At 42.8% G+C, this 15,108-nt stretch overlaps 1 protein-coding gene across 1 annotated transcript in view; it reads right to left on the bottom strand.

The window, feature by feature from the left end:
• The window catches only part of LOC122745309 (zinc finger protein 25-like), a 69,411-nt gene extending 58,040 nt beyond the window's left edge, over window positions 1-11,371 (bottom strand). The window contains exons 1-4 of the mRNA XM_043990523.1: window positions 11,191-11,371; window positions 6,094-6,583; window positions 3,013-3,063; window positions 2,442-2,533 (exon numbers count right to left, since the gene is read on the bottom strand). Coding sequence (XP_043846458.1) covers window positions 2,442-2,533; window positions 3,013-3,063; window positions 6,094-6,133 — 183 coding nt within the window. The 5' untranslated portion in view covers window positions 6,134-6,583; window positions 11,191-11,371. The remainder of the gene's footprint in view (window positions 1-2,441; window positions 2,534-3,012; window positions 3,064-6,093; window positions 6,584-11,190) is intronic.
• Between the last annotated feature and the right edge of the window lie 3,737 nt (window positions 11,372-15,108).

Here is a 15,108-nt window from a genome sequence, read left to right as displayed (position 1 = left end):
CATTATACACAGTATCATTAATCAAGTGATAGACTTGATTCTTCTCAGTAATACCATGGTCCAAGACAGTTCCAAAAGACTCATGATGGAAAATGCTCCCCAAATCCGGAAAAAAAAGAACTGTGGAATCTAGATACAGATTGAACCATACTATTTCTTTTGTTTTTGGTGCTGTTGTTTTTCTTTTTTGAGGTTTTCCCCTTTTGTTCTGATTCTTCTTTCACAGCATGACTAATTCAGAAATATGTTTAATGTGATTGTACATATATAACCTATATCAGATTACTTGCTGTCTTGGGGATGGGGGAGGGAGGGAGAAAAATTTGAAACTAGAAATCTTATAAAAACAAATGTTGAAAACTATCTCTACATGTAGCTGGATGATAATAAAATAAATTTATTTTTAAAAAATAGATTTGGGTCCCGCCAAGAAAACTCATTATTAATAATTATTTTCTCACAAATATAATTATAGCAGTAGAACTGAGGTAAAACTAATACTAGAGTCAAGTTGTATTTCTTTTCTTTTCTTTTTTTTTTGTCGAGTTGTATTTTGATGTGCTGCATATACTCTTTAGTGGGCTCCGAGGGATCAGTTTTGAGCTCTGGGACCAGCTGAACTAAATTAATTTCTTATAACACCAGACCTTTCATCTTCCACTATTTTCTTCTTTTTTTTCTAATCCCATTCCCTTTATTTTCTTTTTAATTATAAAAGTATTTTATTATTTTTCAGTTACATATAGAGATAGTTTTCAACATTTGTTTTTATAAGATTTCTAGTTTCAAATTTTTCTCCCTCCTTTCCCCCCTCCCATCTTCCACTATTCTCTAACACTTCAGTAATTAATGAATCTCAAATTCAAAGCACTGAGACATCTGACTTTTCTTGGTTCTAGTGATGAGTAGTTCCACATTATTCCTAATTACAAATCCTCCCCCTTCTACGACTACCAAATTATCTTGGTGTTCAGTTCTACCATTTGCTTCCCTTCTCTTGATTCAACCCTTATCTCTGCACATTGAAGACGAGAAGTATATTTTCTACAATGAGGAAAAAACATACAAAATCAGAAATTATACACTACGGTGATGGTAATAGATAAGGAGGAATGAAGGGAAGAAAGGAAGAATTTATTAAGCACCTACTATGTGCCAGGCACTGTGCTGAGGACTATACAAATATTTTCTCATTTGATCCTTATAACAACCCTGGGAGATAAGTGTTATTATCCGCATTCTACAAGTGAGGAAACAGAAAGAAAAAGGTTAAGTGACTTGCTCAGGATCACACAACTAGAAAGTATCTGTTGCTACATTTGAGGTAGCAGGTCTTCCTGACTTGAGGCCTAGTGCTGACTCCACTGTGCCATCTAGCCACCTCTATACCTAAGAATACATATAAAAGAAATGTACCTAGTCCCAGACTGCCTAGCATAGATAGTCTGTAACTAGATAAAATACATTAAGCAGTTTAAAGGCCTAATCTGGGACTGGATAGAAAGATAGCAGGTGGGGCAGCTAGGTGGCGCAGTGGATAGAGCACCAGCCCTGGATTCAGGAGGACCTGAGTTCAAATCCGGCCTCAAACACTCAACACTTACTAGCTGTGTGACCCTGGGCAAGTCACTTAACCCCAATTGCCTCACTAAAAAAAAAAAAAAAAAATGGAAAAAAAAAAAAAAAAGAAAAATAGCAGGTAATAAGAGATCGGGCAGCCGGGTGGTACAGTGGGCCTGATAGAGAGTTGGGCCTGGAGTCAGGAAGACTCCTCTTCCTGAGTTCAAATTCGGCTTCAGACACTAGCTGCGTGATCCTGGGGAAGTCACTTAAGCCTGTTTGCCTCAGTTTCCTCCTCTATAAAATGAGCTTGAGAAGAAATGGCAAACCACTCCAGTATTTCTGCCAAGATAACACCAAATGGGGTCATGCAAAGTTGGACATTACTGAAAAAAGGACTAAACAACAATAAGAGATAAGGCACAATCAATCTCTGAAACTGATTCTAGTGGCTCCTTGGTTTCCTCATGTGCAAAATGAAGGGATTGATCTAAATCAGGGATGTTTAAGTTCTTCGGTGTCATGGACCACTTTGGAAGCCAGGTGGTGTCTATGAACCCCTTTCAGAATAATGTTTTTAAATACATAAAAGAAAATACACAGGGTATAATAATACATAAAAATCCATTATATCTAAATGCAGTTACAAAACATTTTCCTAAAAAAACAAGTCCAGAGACTTCAGGTTAGGAGCTGTTGCATCCAGATGATCCCCAAGCTTTCAGCTCTATGTCATCCAACAGAATAGAATGAGGTACTGGGTGAAAGTAATCAATTTGTAAACCTTACCTGAAAGAAGGAATGACAAGCAAAGGAAGGAAATGGGATCACACTTGAAAACTGAAATGACATTTCAAAAAAGAGAGGGAACCCTAACTCACCTGCATCCTGGTTGTCAGAAACCAAGAAGTCATCACGCCTTCTTCTTCTAGACTCCTTTCTTCTGAAAGAGCAGAATCTTCAGAAAGCAGAGCTGAGGAAGGAGAAAGGAATCATGAGAGAGAACAGGTCTGCCTTTTAGCTTCCAAACTTATCAGGATAAATTGTCCACACACCTCCAGGATCACATCTACAGAAGAGATCAAAGGGGGCATAGAAGCTGCCCTGACCCCTATTAGGATTAGAGAAAGGTTGGGGGACATTAATTCCCAAGACCCCCTAACTCTCTCTCTCTCTCTCTCTCTCTCTCTCTCTGTGGCCAGAGAAGGTTTCAGGTTTTGCCTGGACCTGTAGTCCAGGAATTAGGAGACAGGATGAACTCACAACTGTGCCCTTTATGTACTATGTGATATAGGACAGGTAATTCAACCTCTCTGTGCTTATGGGAAAAAATGTCCCACAATTATGGGAAACAGTAGAATGGAGCTATGGGTAGAATATACTGGAACTTCCCTTGGAGTCTGATCATGAAAATGGAATTGATGCATCACTACATATAACCAAACTGTTTACCTGTAGTCATATGCAGAGCTCTCCATGAGTGGGCAGGGAGGTTATCTGAGACTGAGAATGGATAGATGGATGGATGGATGGATGGATGGATGAATGGATGGAATGGATAAAGGAAAGAAAGAAAGAATTAAAGTATTACACATTTACTATGTGCAAAGCAATGCGTTAAGTTCTGGGGATACAAAGTAGTTCACATTCTAATGGAAGAAATAACACATATGGAAAGTTTTCATTGGAAGTCAGATGGAAAGATCTCATGGTCCTTAGAGTATAGCAGCAAAGCAGATGGGAATGCCTCTTAGGCAATTGGGGTTAAGTGACTTGCCCAGGGTCATACAGCCAGTAATTGTTAAGTGTCTGAAGTCAAATTTGAACTCAGGTCCTCCTGAATCCAAGGCCGGTGCTCTATCCACTGCGCCACCTAGCTGCCCCTATGCCTCTTCTTTAATGTCATTTCCACTGATAAAATTCCTATCAGTGTCTGATGTTGAACCAAGTGCCAAGGTGGCCCTGGTGGCAAGGCCTTTCTTTTCCAGGTCCTCAGTAGTTGTGGCTTCAGCACCTGCAGAAGCAGTTGCCAGGCTGTGCCTCTGCAGGGGTTGCTTCCCAAGATGATGGTAGGAAGCATCACCATTCCACAGGCTCTTGGGTTCACGGTCCTGGGTTGTCTCCACTGATGTCTAAAGGGAGATGGTGGTCAAGGTGGTGGTGGTAGTTTGACTTGCCCAGCACAGGCTGCCTCCTGCCTTGCCTTCAGGGGGCTGCTTCAGCAAAGCTGACTTGCCTGCCCTATAGGTGATTGGTTGGTTGGTCCCTTCTGTACAGAATTTGCTTCCCCAGATGATGACTGAGGGCTGGATTGGAAACAGGATCAGTGTGATCTGCAAGGTGCTACCACTTCCAAGGTTCTTGTGCCCATCTGCTTGTTGGTGGCAACTTGTCAACAATTGTTGCTTATGGTGATAAAGAAAGTAGACCCCCTCTCTAGAACTTTCTCCCTCAATGATGACTGTGGGGGCTAGGTGGAAGCAGGTCTGGTGGACATTGCTCTTCCCAAGATGCTTGTGTTCAGGGTGCTGGGCTGTCTCCATTGGGGTCTGACAGAAGATAGTGGTTAAGGTGGTGGGGGTGGTTTGACTTGCAAATACTGCCTCTCTCCCTCAGCATGGCCCACTGTATCAGTTATTCTTCCTGGCCTACCCTGGGAGTAGAGTAGGACCATCACTATACCCTTACATTTATTAAACTTCTCTAAGAAATGATCAGACACTGTGTCTTTACTTTTGTCCTTTTCTCACTCTTCACAGTCAGCAGCTTTTTAGTAGGTCATATGAGAGATCCCATTGTCTTCTCACATTTATTCTTTATTCTAATTTGGCACTTATTTTAATCTAACCAATTAATAATATGACTACATGCAGATAGCTATTGCTTAATTGATAATCATTCGTTTATATATTACCTGATAAGTCAATTTCATTGTTTGTTTGGTGTTTGCTTGTTAGCCTTCTGATTCTCCTCTTGAAGAAAATATTCGTGATATACAGGCATGAGGCTTTTGAGTAATCTATAAGCCACTGGCTTATTTCATATCTTAATCACAAACCAGACTCTTCAACATATAGATAGATATACATATAGATACATATACATCTCTCTTTTTTTTTTTTACTGTCCTGAGCCCCACATCACATTGAAATCACCAATATCAAGGTATGTGTTAGACTAGGTTTGGAGGATCTTACTGAGTTATTATTAGAATTTCTCTACATTCTCATCCTCTGCAACAGATATTGGTACATAAGCCATAACTATCTTCATGGTGGTTCCCCCTTGCATATATGTTCATCATTAGCAAGATAATAAATCGTCCCATAAAATCATGCACAATGAAACCAACTCCACCACCTCTTTCATTTGTTTTTCCATGTGAGACTATGAGACATCCTTCTGTTTAGATGCAACTTCTTTATGTCTTCTGGTCTCAGGAGACCAATTATCATTATACTTGTAGATAGATGGTCTAAAAATTATATGATCCTTAGTACCCTCTGCCACTTTTTGTGACAGTGGGTGGGAGGAGGTTGCACAGAACTAGAGCATTTTATATTTCTATCTGGTCACTGATGTCAAAGAATTCATCACCAATGAACCTCACCATATTTAATTGGGCTGGTCCTCAGACAGCAAAAATAAGCCTTTCTCCTGGATTGTACTTACCAATATAGTTGAACTTTAGCTTGTTCCAGAATTCAGTTACCTCCATCCCATGATGAGGCATCAGAGTAGATTTTATGGAAGAAGATGAAATTAAATAGGGATAGATGTGAAATCAGGTTGGTTTTTTTGTTCAGACATTTCAGTCATGATGCCATTTGGAGTTTTCTTGAAAAAGATACAAGAGTGGCTTGCCATTTCCTTTTCCAGCTCATTTTATAGATGAGAAACTAAGGCAAATAGGATTAAGTGACTTGTCCAGGGTCATACAGCTAGTAAGTGTCTGAGGCCAGATTTGAATCAGTGCTCTATCCATTGTGCCAACTAACCACCCTGTGAAATCATGTACTCTGGTTCAAAAACTCAACTGCACAAGTTGGAGGTGATATATTTAACAGTTCATGAGAGAACTAAGGTTTTAAGGGATGGGAAACTCAATGATGTTGCTGGGCATCCAAAAAAGCTTCCAAGTCCATGTTTCTGTTTGGATAACAAAGGTTAATTTTTTTTCTCTTAGTTTCTTAGTACAAATACCCCCTTGAAAAACTAATCTTGTTTTAGTTTAACTAAGAAGAAAAGGGACGTTTCCACACCTTGGGCATGAGAAAAACTGGAAATCAGCATATCACTAGAGACCAATGTAGTTATGGCTGTGGGACCCAACCAACTCAGAGGCCAGAAATCACTGGTCACTCTGGGATATATCAGTGGACAAATATTGGGGAGCAGAGGAACAGGAAGGGAAGAGTCAAGTTGGCTCAAGTTGGTCAAGTTGTTTTTTCACACATCCTGCCCTGTGTTACATTTTCCTTTCCCATACTAGACAGATTCATACCCACCCCATGCCGTCTCTGTAATTCTCACCTCTCTCTTCCAGCAAGAAAGCCAAAGCGGAGTCTTCCATAGTTAGCCCTCGATGTTTCCTGAGTATTCTGATTTTGCTCAAGATGATCAAGACTTGTTCCAGCCCCAAAAGCTACAGTCTCTGCTCCTACATATCAGTCTCTGCCCCGACACTCAGAACGTTTGACATGGATCTTCTTAGATCATTCTTGCTTCCCCAGGAATCCTCTTCCACCTTCACCTTCTTGCAAGGCTCAAGTTGGGGAGGAGGGACAGGAGCCACCAAATACAAGATCACTTTAACTGGAACCTCTTCCCTGGTGCTCCGATCTGTCTCCCCAGCACAGATAGTATCTCTCTGTCTCTGGTACCCCCAGCCTAAGTCACTACAGAGCCTACCAAAGGCTTCTTGGTAGACATGATCTGCAGGGTTAGGTCAGTGTCAGTAGGAGGGACCCAGCAGCACCATCACACATTCCAAACCTGGGCCCTAAAGAGACAGGCAGACATCCTAGACATACAAATGAGCACATGGTAAGTTTGGTTCATTCAACAAATATTTCATAGTATCATAAGATTTAGAGCTAGAAGGGCCTTAGAGGTTATCAAATTCTCTCTTTTTACAGATGAAAAAAAAGGGAAGCCCTGGGAGGCTGGGGCCAACGAGGAGACCCAGCCTGCATGTGCCTGAGAAGAGACCTGTGTTTAAATAACTAAATCATTTTTCTGTAGAATTAGATTCAGTTCTTGGCCAAACATTTTACAAAAAACACTGATAAACTGGAGAACATCCACAGAAGGGAGAGGGGGATGACAAAGAGCCTGGAAATCCTGCCATAAGAACTAAGGACATTTAGTCTGAAGGACAGATGACACAAGAGACACATGACAGTTTTCAAGTATTTGAAGGGATTTCAGTGAATGAGGGATTAACCTATTCTGTTTGGCCCCAGAAGAGAGAACGAGAAAGAAAAGGGAAGAGGGAAATGAATAAGTATTCATATAGTACCTACTATGTGTCGGGTACTTTACAAATATACTTTCATTTGATCCTAACAACAGTTGAGGAAAATGAGGCAAATGAAAGTTAAATGACTTACTCAGGGTCACACAGCTAATAAGGGTCTGAGGCCAGATTTCATTTCCTGTCTTCCTGACTCTGACCTTAGGACTCTATATCCATTACACCACCTAGCTGCCTAGAAGAAATAGGTGAAAGTTGCAGAGGAAGATTTCAACTTGATGTAAGGGAAACATTCCCTAACAATTAATTGTGAGGACTGGGATAGGTATCTAGGCACCTACAGGATAGCTCCGTCAGGTCCCTTCTAGCTGGGGCAAATCAATTAACCTCTTGCTGTTCACTAAGACTATAAATTGCAGAGAAGGGGCCAACCTGTGTTGGTAGATGGGGTTTCCTTACCTGGGAGTTCCCAGCACCCATGAAATCACAGGTCTAGTCCCCATCCCCCTTTCCCTTGGCGACCTTGAGCTAGAGCACCGTGCTGTGGTTGAAATGAGTTCAGATTCTCTGAGCTGTAAGAGGCCTCTGAGACCATTTAGTCTAATCCATTACCTGAAGAAGATTCCAGATGATATAAGGGAAGGAGCATTGACTCTGGAGTCAGGAGACCAGGGTCCAAATCCTGCCTCTGACATGCACCTGTGACAGTGGGTAAGTCATCTGTCTAACTTCTCTGGACCTCCATCTCCTCATCTGTAAAATGAGGGGGTTGGATGAAATAGCCTGAGTGCTTTTCAAGCTCCAGATGAAGGGGGTCTTAAGCGGTAATCTATCTTTTGTTTGAAGAACCCTGGGGAAAGGGAACCCACTATTGGCTAAGGTACCCTATTTTGCTTGTGGACAACTCTAATCATTAGGAAGTGCTTTCTCCTCCCCTTAAATGAAGCTGAAATTCCCCCCTAAGAATTGTGCTCCCTAAGTCCATGCAGAACACATTGAATCCATAGTCAATCGACAGCCATTTATCAAAGTTACTACTTGACAGAGGGTGTACTAGGTGCTGGAGATACAAAGACCCAAACTAAATAGTTCCTGCCCTCAAGAAGTACACATTCTATCAAGGAAACAACATGTAAATGGGGCATTTAGTTGGTTCAATGAGCAGAGCTCTGGGCTTGGAATCAGAAAGACCTGAGTTTAAATCTGACTTCAGAAAATTACGAGCTGTTTGCTTTGTCAGTCCAGGCAAGTCACTTCACCTGTTTGCCTCAGTTTCCTCATCTGTAAAATGGGAAAAATAATAGCACCTATCACCCTGGGTTTTTGTGAGGAGAAAATGAGATAATAATTGTAAAGCACTTAGCACAGTCCCTGGCACACAGTAAGCACTCTATAAATGTCAACTATTATTATTATTTGTACATATAAATATAAAATATATACAAAATTATCCTTATATACTGATTACATTATGGTTTACTTAGGAAACCCCAGAGAAGCAGCATCAGTATTTTTATAAAGTTCTGAGAATAATCAGGATGGAAGGAGATTAGATAGATAGACAGATGATATTGGATTAAGTGCTTATTATATTCTAGGCTCAGGAGGCAACAATAAGAGAAATTCCATTCAAAACTACTACAAAATGTATAAAACATCTAGTGAACCTATATCCTAGGTGCTATTCTCAACTCTTTCCTATCTCTTATATCCTCATATCTGATTTGTTGCCAAGTCTTTTTGTTTCTCCTTCGTAATATTTCTCAATTTTTTCTTTCCTCTGACACCACCACTTCTCTAGTGCAGGCCTTCATCACATGAATTTCTGCTGTAGCCAGCCTGTTGGTCTTCCTGCCTTAAGTCTCCCCTCACTCCAGTCCAGCCTCCACTTAGGTGTCAAACTTATCTTCCTAAAGCACAAGTCTGACCATCTCATCCCCATATTCAATAAATTCAGTGGCTTCCCGTTACCCCCAATATCAAATATAAAATCTTCTGTTTGGCTTTTAAAGCCCTTCATTACCTGGCACCTTTCCAGTCTTCTTAAACTTTTCTTCTCCCCCTCTCCCCATGTCCCATGTAGTTTTTGATCCAGTGACCCTGACCTCCTTGCTGCTCCACACTTAAGGAGGAACTCCATCTCCCAACTCCGGGCATTTTCTTTCTCCTTATTTCTGCCTCCTGTTTTCCCTGACTTCCTTCAAATCTTAGCAATAAAACCCAAAACAAAAACCCTTTCTAAAAGAAGCCTTTCCTGAGTTTCCTTAATGCTAGTAACTTCCCTTTAAAATTATGCTCCGTTTGGCATTCAAAGCCCTTCATAACTTAGCCACCCCTCACCTTTTCAGTCTTCTAACACCTTATGCCCCACCAGATATTCCATTCAGAGACTTGGGTGCCCTAGTTGTTCCTCGAAGACACTCATCTTCCCAGCATTGTTTCTCAATATAGTTCTATGCCTAAAACCCTCCCCCTTTTCTGCTCTGGAAGCCTTCCCCAACCCCTCTTAATTCTAATGCCTTCCCTTTGTTAAGTATTTCCTATTTATCCTGTATATCTCTTGTTTTTTATATATTTGTTTACATGTTGTATTCCCCACTGGATTGTAAGCTTTTGTCTCTTTTTGTATCCCCAACATTTAGCAGTGTCTGACATAGAGAAATCATTTAATAAATGTTTACTGATTGATTGACTGAAAATCTTCAATTTATCCAGTATTTATCCTTGCACATTGTTGTTTACATACTGTCTCTCTCGTTAGACTGTGAGCTCCTTGAAAGTAGACTGTCTTTTGCCTTTCTTTGTATCCCTGGTGCTCAGCAGTTACTGGAACATAGTAAGCACTTAAGAAATGCTTGTAGATTGAAAGGTAAGCACAGGACTTGGGAAACAACATGTATAAACAGAAATAAATACAAAATATATGCAAAGTAAGTACAAAATAATAGAGAGGGTGGCTATTCACAGCTGTGAACATCTGTAAAAGTCTAATGTAGATGTCACTTGAATTAAGTTTTGAAGGCAACTTAAGGATCCTAAGTGGCTTTGATCCACATCCAGTCAGTTAATCAGTATTTATTAAGCACCTACTATGTGCCAAGCCCTGGGGATAAGACAGGAAAAAGACAATTCCTGCCCTCCCAGGAGCTCAGTCTAATGGAGGCCATATCCTCAAACAATTATATACAAACAAGTTATTTAAAGATAAACAGGTAATCAATAGAGAAGGGACTAGTTTCAAGGAAGATCAGGAAAAGTTTCCTGTAGAAAGGTGAGGTTTTAGCTGGTACTTGAACGAAGCCAGAAAAGCCAAGAGATGGATATGAGCAGGGAGAGGGTTCCAGGTATAAGGCATAGCCAGTGAAAATGCTCAGAGCCAAGCCATGGAGTGCCTTGTGGAGTAACGGTAAGGAGGCCAGTGTCACTGGATCGAAAACCTGGTGGAGTGTAAGGTGTAAAGACTGAAAAGCTGAGGGGGGAGGGGCTGTTAGGAAAGACTTTGAATGTCAACCGATCAAATGCTTAAAGCCAGCGATCCCATTTTCCTCAATCATTTCTTCAGAAACTTAAACGTTCCCAGTCCCGTAAGCGGCTCGTCCGATAACATGATCTCCATCACCATCCGGGTAGCCCTCCTCTGGACCCGCAGTAGTTTATCAACGCCCTTCCTAAAATATGGCGCCTAGAACCGAACTCGGGACTCCAGAAAAATGATACGGTCAATACACAGGCACATGGACACAGGGCGCTTACACCCAGCCCCAAAGGTGAGAGCAGCTCTTCCCAAAGCCGGTCCGGGGTCAGACAGGCAACCAACAGAATCCCCGAGTCCAGCATCCCCTCCCAGGGATTTGCCCTGTCTCTGACGTCAGTCCCTTCCCGGTTCCACAGGCCCCGCCCTTCTCCGAAGTCCCAACACAGCGGGAGGGCTGACGTCAGACCTACCCTCGTCTACCTCCCCTCCCCGCCCCCCCCCGCCCCCCGGCCCCCCCCGCCGCCGCCCCCCGGGAATTCCCCTCCACACCCACACATCCCTAAGGAACCCATTCATCCAAAACCATCCTGGGTCTTGACTATCTATAGGCCGGTAACTCCTGCTGTGGACATTCGGAGCCAAGCAAGCAAGAGGAGGCAGGACCAGGAACCAGACTCACCTTCCAGTCGCCTGAAGAACAAAGAGCCGAGCTCCGGATCCACGGACTACTGCGCCTGTGCAGATTAAGCCGCTGAACTACGGTTCCCAGAATTCATTGCGCACCAAGATCTGGGTATGCTGACGGGCGTACATTTGTGGGGGGCTTCTACAAAATGAGAGTCGGTACTGGTGATGTGAGCAAGGAATGTCTCAGAGTGTTCTGGGAAATGGAGTCCAGAGGTTACTGTGGGCAAGCGAGCTCCCTAATAAATCAAGCAATGGAGTTTGATTAATTAATTGAGCGCTTAATTTGATTAATTAATTGATTAATTAATAATTTGATTAATTAATTGAGCCCTGAACAACCTATCTTACCTGACTGCCCTAGAGAACTGCCCCTGCCTGACTTCGTTTCCCAGCCACCTTAACGGCTCTCCTTTCCAAACATCTGCAACTGTGTCAATTCAATTCTTACTCTGTGCAATATGCATACCAATTTAAAATGAAGCAGCCTCTGTTGTCTAGGAACTTAGCTTCTGCAAGTGGACAATGTTATGGGCCCACAGCACCCGAGAAGTTCTCTGGGGCACATCAAAGAATCTTCTCCTGGAGAAACTAAACCAGAGGACAGACAAGCTTAGAGAGATAAGTAGAACCAGATCAGACTGAGCTAGCTCCTCGACCCCCACCCTTCATTCTAGTCTCCCTCAACCCTGGGGCGATAAGATTAGGTGTGGTTGCTTCCTTTGTGTCCTGAGGAGATGGCTTGAGATCCATAGCCACCCCTCACCCAATTCCTCCAGCCACCACCAGTGGGGGATGGTCCTCCTGGTAGGTACTTTTATAGAGGACTGATGGGGGTGACCATCTGACTGTGGAAAATTCCCTTAGTGAGGGAAGATTCTTTGATGTGCCCCAGAGAACTTCTGGGGTGCTATGGGCCCATAACAAAAACAAATGGGGGGAAAAAAAGTAATGGAATGGGATGAGGAAGGGCTGGCTAACAACTGGGGAAAGGTCTCCTAAAGCAGATGGCACTTCAACTGAGGCTTGGTGGGAGCTAGGGATTTTAAAGTGCAAATGGAAAAGTTCTGCATTTCAGATAGAGGAACAGCTTAAATGAGAGATAGGGTCGGTCTTAGCTCAGGGCTTCTCAGGGACCCAAGTCTTTTTGGGAAGAGGAGTAAGCTGAAACAAGGTAGGGGGTTTGTAATGAAGATGTGGACAACATTAGTCAGTGTAGCCCTGTGAGCTGGCAGGATCTATATGACTACTTCCACACCCTGCAATAACTGAGGTAGAGAGGTGCTAGTAACTGGGGGACTCGGCATTGGCCTTTTACGTGATGTAACCAAGCTGAACTTTGAGGAAGCTAGGGGAAAACTTTGAGGAAACTGTCACAGGGTGCAGAGCACCCCAGAAATTCTCTGGGGCACATCAAGGAAACTTCTCCTTGAGAAACTAAACCAGAGGACAGATAATGCCTAGAGAGATAAACTGAACCAAATCGGACTGAGCTAGTTTGGGATTCCTACCCTTCATTCTGGTCTCCCTTACCCTGGGGAGATAAGTTTGGGTGTGGCTGCGGCTTTTGTGTTCTGAAGAGGGATCTGTAGCCACCCCTCACCCAATTCCTCTAGTCACTACCAGTGGGGGATGGTCCTTCACTCCTCACCCAATTCCCCCAGCTACCACCAGTGGGGGATGGTCCTCCCTCACTAAAGGAACTTTCCACGGGCAGATGGTCCACCCCCATCAGTCCTCTATAAAAGTACCTTCCAGTTTCCTGTTCGAGGACATTTGGTACCTCTGAGCCATGTGCTTTATACCAAATCTCCCCATGAAAAGTCCAAGGATTTCTTTCATGGTTTCCCTCCCCCGACCCTTCCCTTCCCTTGCTCCTAAATAAACTACCACCTTATTCTAACTACTTTTGTGTGCAAGAGGGTGTAATTCTTTAAAGAGGAATTCCTAAGAACCCCATCCCCTAACCCAACCTGTACCCCATTTCCCACTATATCAAAACTTTTAGATAAGATTAAGTTGAGGACGGAATAACTTCCAGGGTATAGGGGAGAACAAGTAGACCATTTTAGCTGGAATATAGAGGTTAAGTGGGGGGAAAAGCAAAACCCTGGAAATGTCCCTCTCACAGCCCCCAGAATTACTAGTCCAGTTCAAGGTACTCTCTAGGTCCATATGTGCTAAAAGCTATAACTCAAGTCCTTACAGACCTTTCCTTTTTCTCTAGTCAGCCAGAGAACACAAGTACTTCGAAGCAGAAACATTTAGTGAAATAGTATTGTAAGAAAACATTTTTTAGAACATTCTCCTTGTAAACCTAGGTCACATTCTCACAAATATATGCTCCATCAGTGGGGAAAATGTGATATCATTGCTTTGCTCTCACTAAGTTTGCTCAGTGATGGCTCTGTCATCTCCAACATTGCTCCACTAATGTTACAGGAGTTGCTCTGCCAGTGTCCTGGTAGATAATGGCAGCTGGATGCCTACTTATGGCTGGCTATTAATTGCAACTCCTTCAGATTCTGAGTTTATCTCTTGATCGGCCATTTTAGTTCCAATCTCCTACTGTGGTGACTAGTACCTAGGGTCCTAGGATTTGACCAGTCATTAGTCAAAACCACCACATCCAGTGGAGAACTGCAAAATTTACTGTGAACTGAATTCCCACCCAGTCCCCCCTTTCCCAGGCAAATGAATTGCCTGGGGCTGATGGTCTTTGTCATTTCCAGACTCTTGATGGGCTTAAGGACCTTCCCCCAAGCAACTTATGCCCTCCAGACGTTCTCCACCTAACTCCCTTTAAGTTATTATGTAAAAAGGGTCAACCCACATTAAGTACTTTCTATTCAGAGTCAGTAACGCCTATACTTAACTTAGGTGCAGTTCTATTATTTCTTTTGTCAAAGGTTCATTTACATGAAGTAGCTATCTCACTCTGGAGCAATGTTTTGGTTCCCTTTTTGTTCTGTTACCCCATTGAAAACCCTGTCCTCAGTTCCCATCTTTGGGTATTCCTAGCCTCCGAGCTTTGCAATACCACAAGCTATAGTTCCTCTGCCCCGATTAAAGACCTTATTTCTCCTATATTGATTGCTTCCTTAATTTCCAGGTTAATACAGTTTACAAAAGAATGCAGAGTATCCTAAAGCTGATTGTCTTTTTTCCCTTCCAGACATTGTTTGCTCAGACATCAGAATACTCCCAACATTCCCACCACACTCTTTGGCTTCACCTGCACATGAAATTGAAAGAGAACAAAAAACTAAGGAGACAAAGTTATTGTACACCCACCTACACCATGGTCTTGCCTTTATACTACATATCTGCTACAAAGCCCCATAGACAGTTTGGTGGTGGAATGGTTATAGCACTGGGCCCAGAATCACGAAAATTAGTTTAAATCCAGCCTCAGACACTTCTTAGCTGTATGACCCTGCACAAGTCACCTAACTGCTGCCTGCCTCAGTTCCCTCAACGTAAAATGGAACTAATAATAGCACCCACCTCCCAGGAGTCTTGTAAGAATCCGATGAGATATTTGGCAAGCGTTTAACACATCGCTTGACACAGAGTAAGTGCTTAATACATGCTTGTTCCCTTGCCTCCCTTTCTCCGCTTGGTGCTTGCTATACTTTGACCAGCAAGCAGAAAAACCTATCTCCTTTCCTACATTAGGCTGAAACCTGATTGTCATAGGCCTTAAATGTCAAACAGAGGCGCATAAGAGCTCCACCTCCTGTTTTGTTTAAGATCATCTACAATCGCCTGATCCAAATGCAGGGTCTGTCTCCAAGGGAGACTGGGAGGGGGAAACAGAAGATAAATCCTGCTCCTCCCGCATGCTGACTTTAACTGCAGGACTGGAGAGTCAGAGCGCCTGCGCGCTCGAAGTTCCTCCCCAGCCAGTCTC

The sequence above is a fragment of the Dromiciops gliroides genome, chromosome 1 (genome assembly GCF_019393635.1).
Source record: "Dromiciops gliroides isolate mDroGli1 chromosome 1, mDroGli1.pri, whole genome shotgun sequence".
NCBI classification, from domain to species: domain Eukaryota; kingdom Metazoa; phylum Chordata; class Mammalia; order Microbiotheria; family Microbiotheriidae; genus Dromiciops; species Dromiciops gliroides.
The sequence above is the reverse complement of the archived record's forward strand: the minus strand, read 5'-3'. Positions and strand labels throughout refer to the sequence as shown.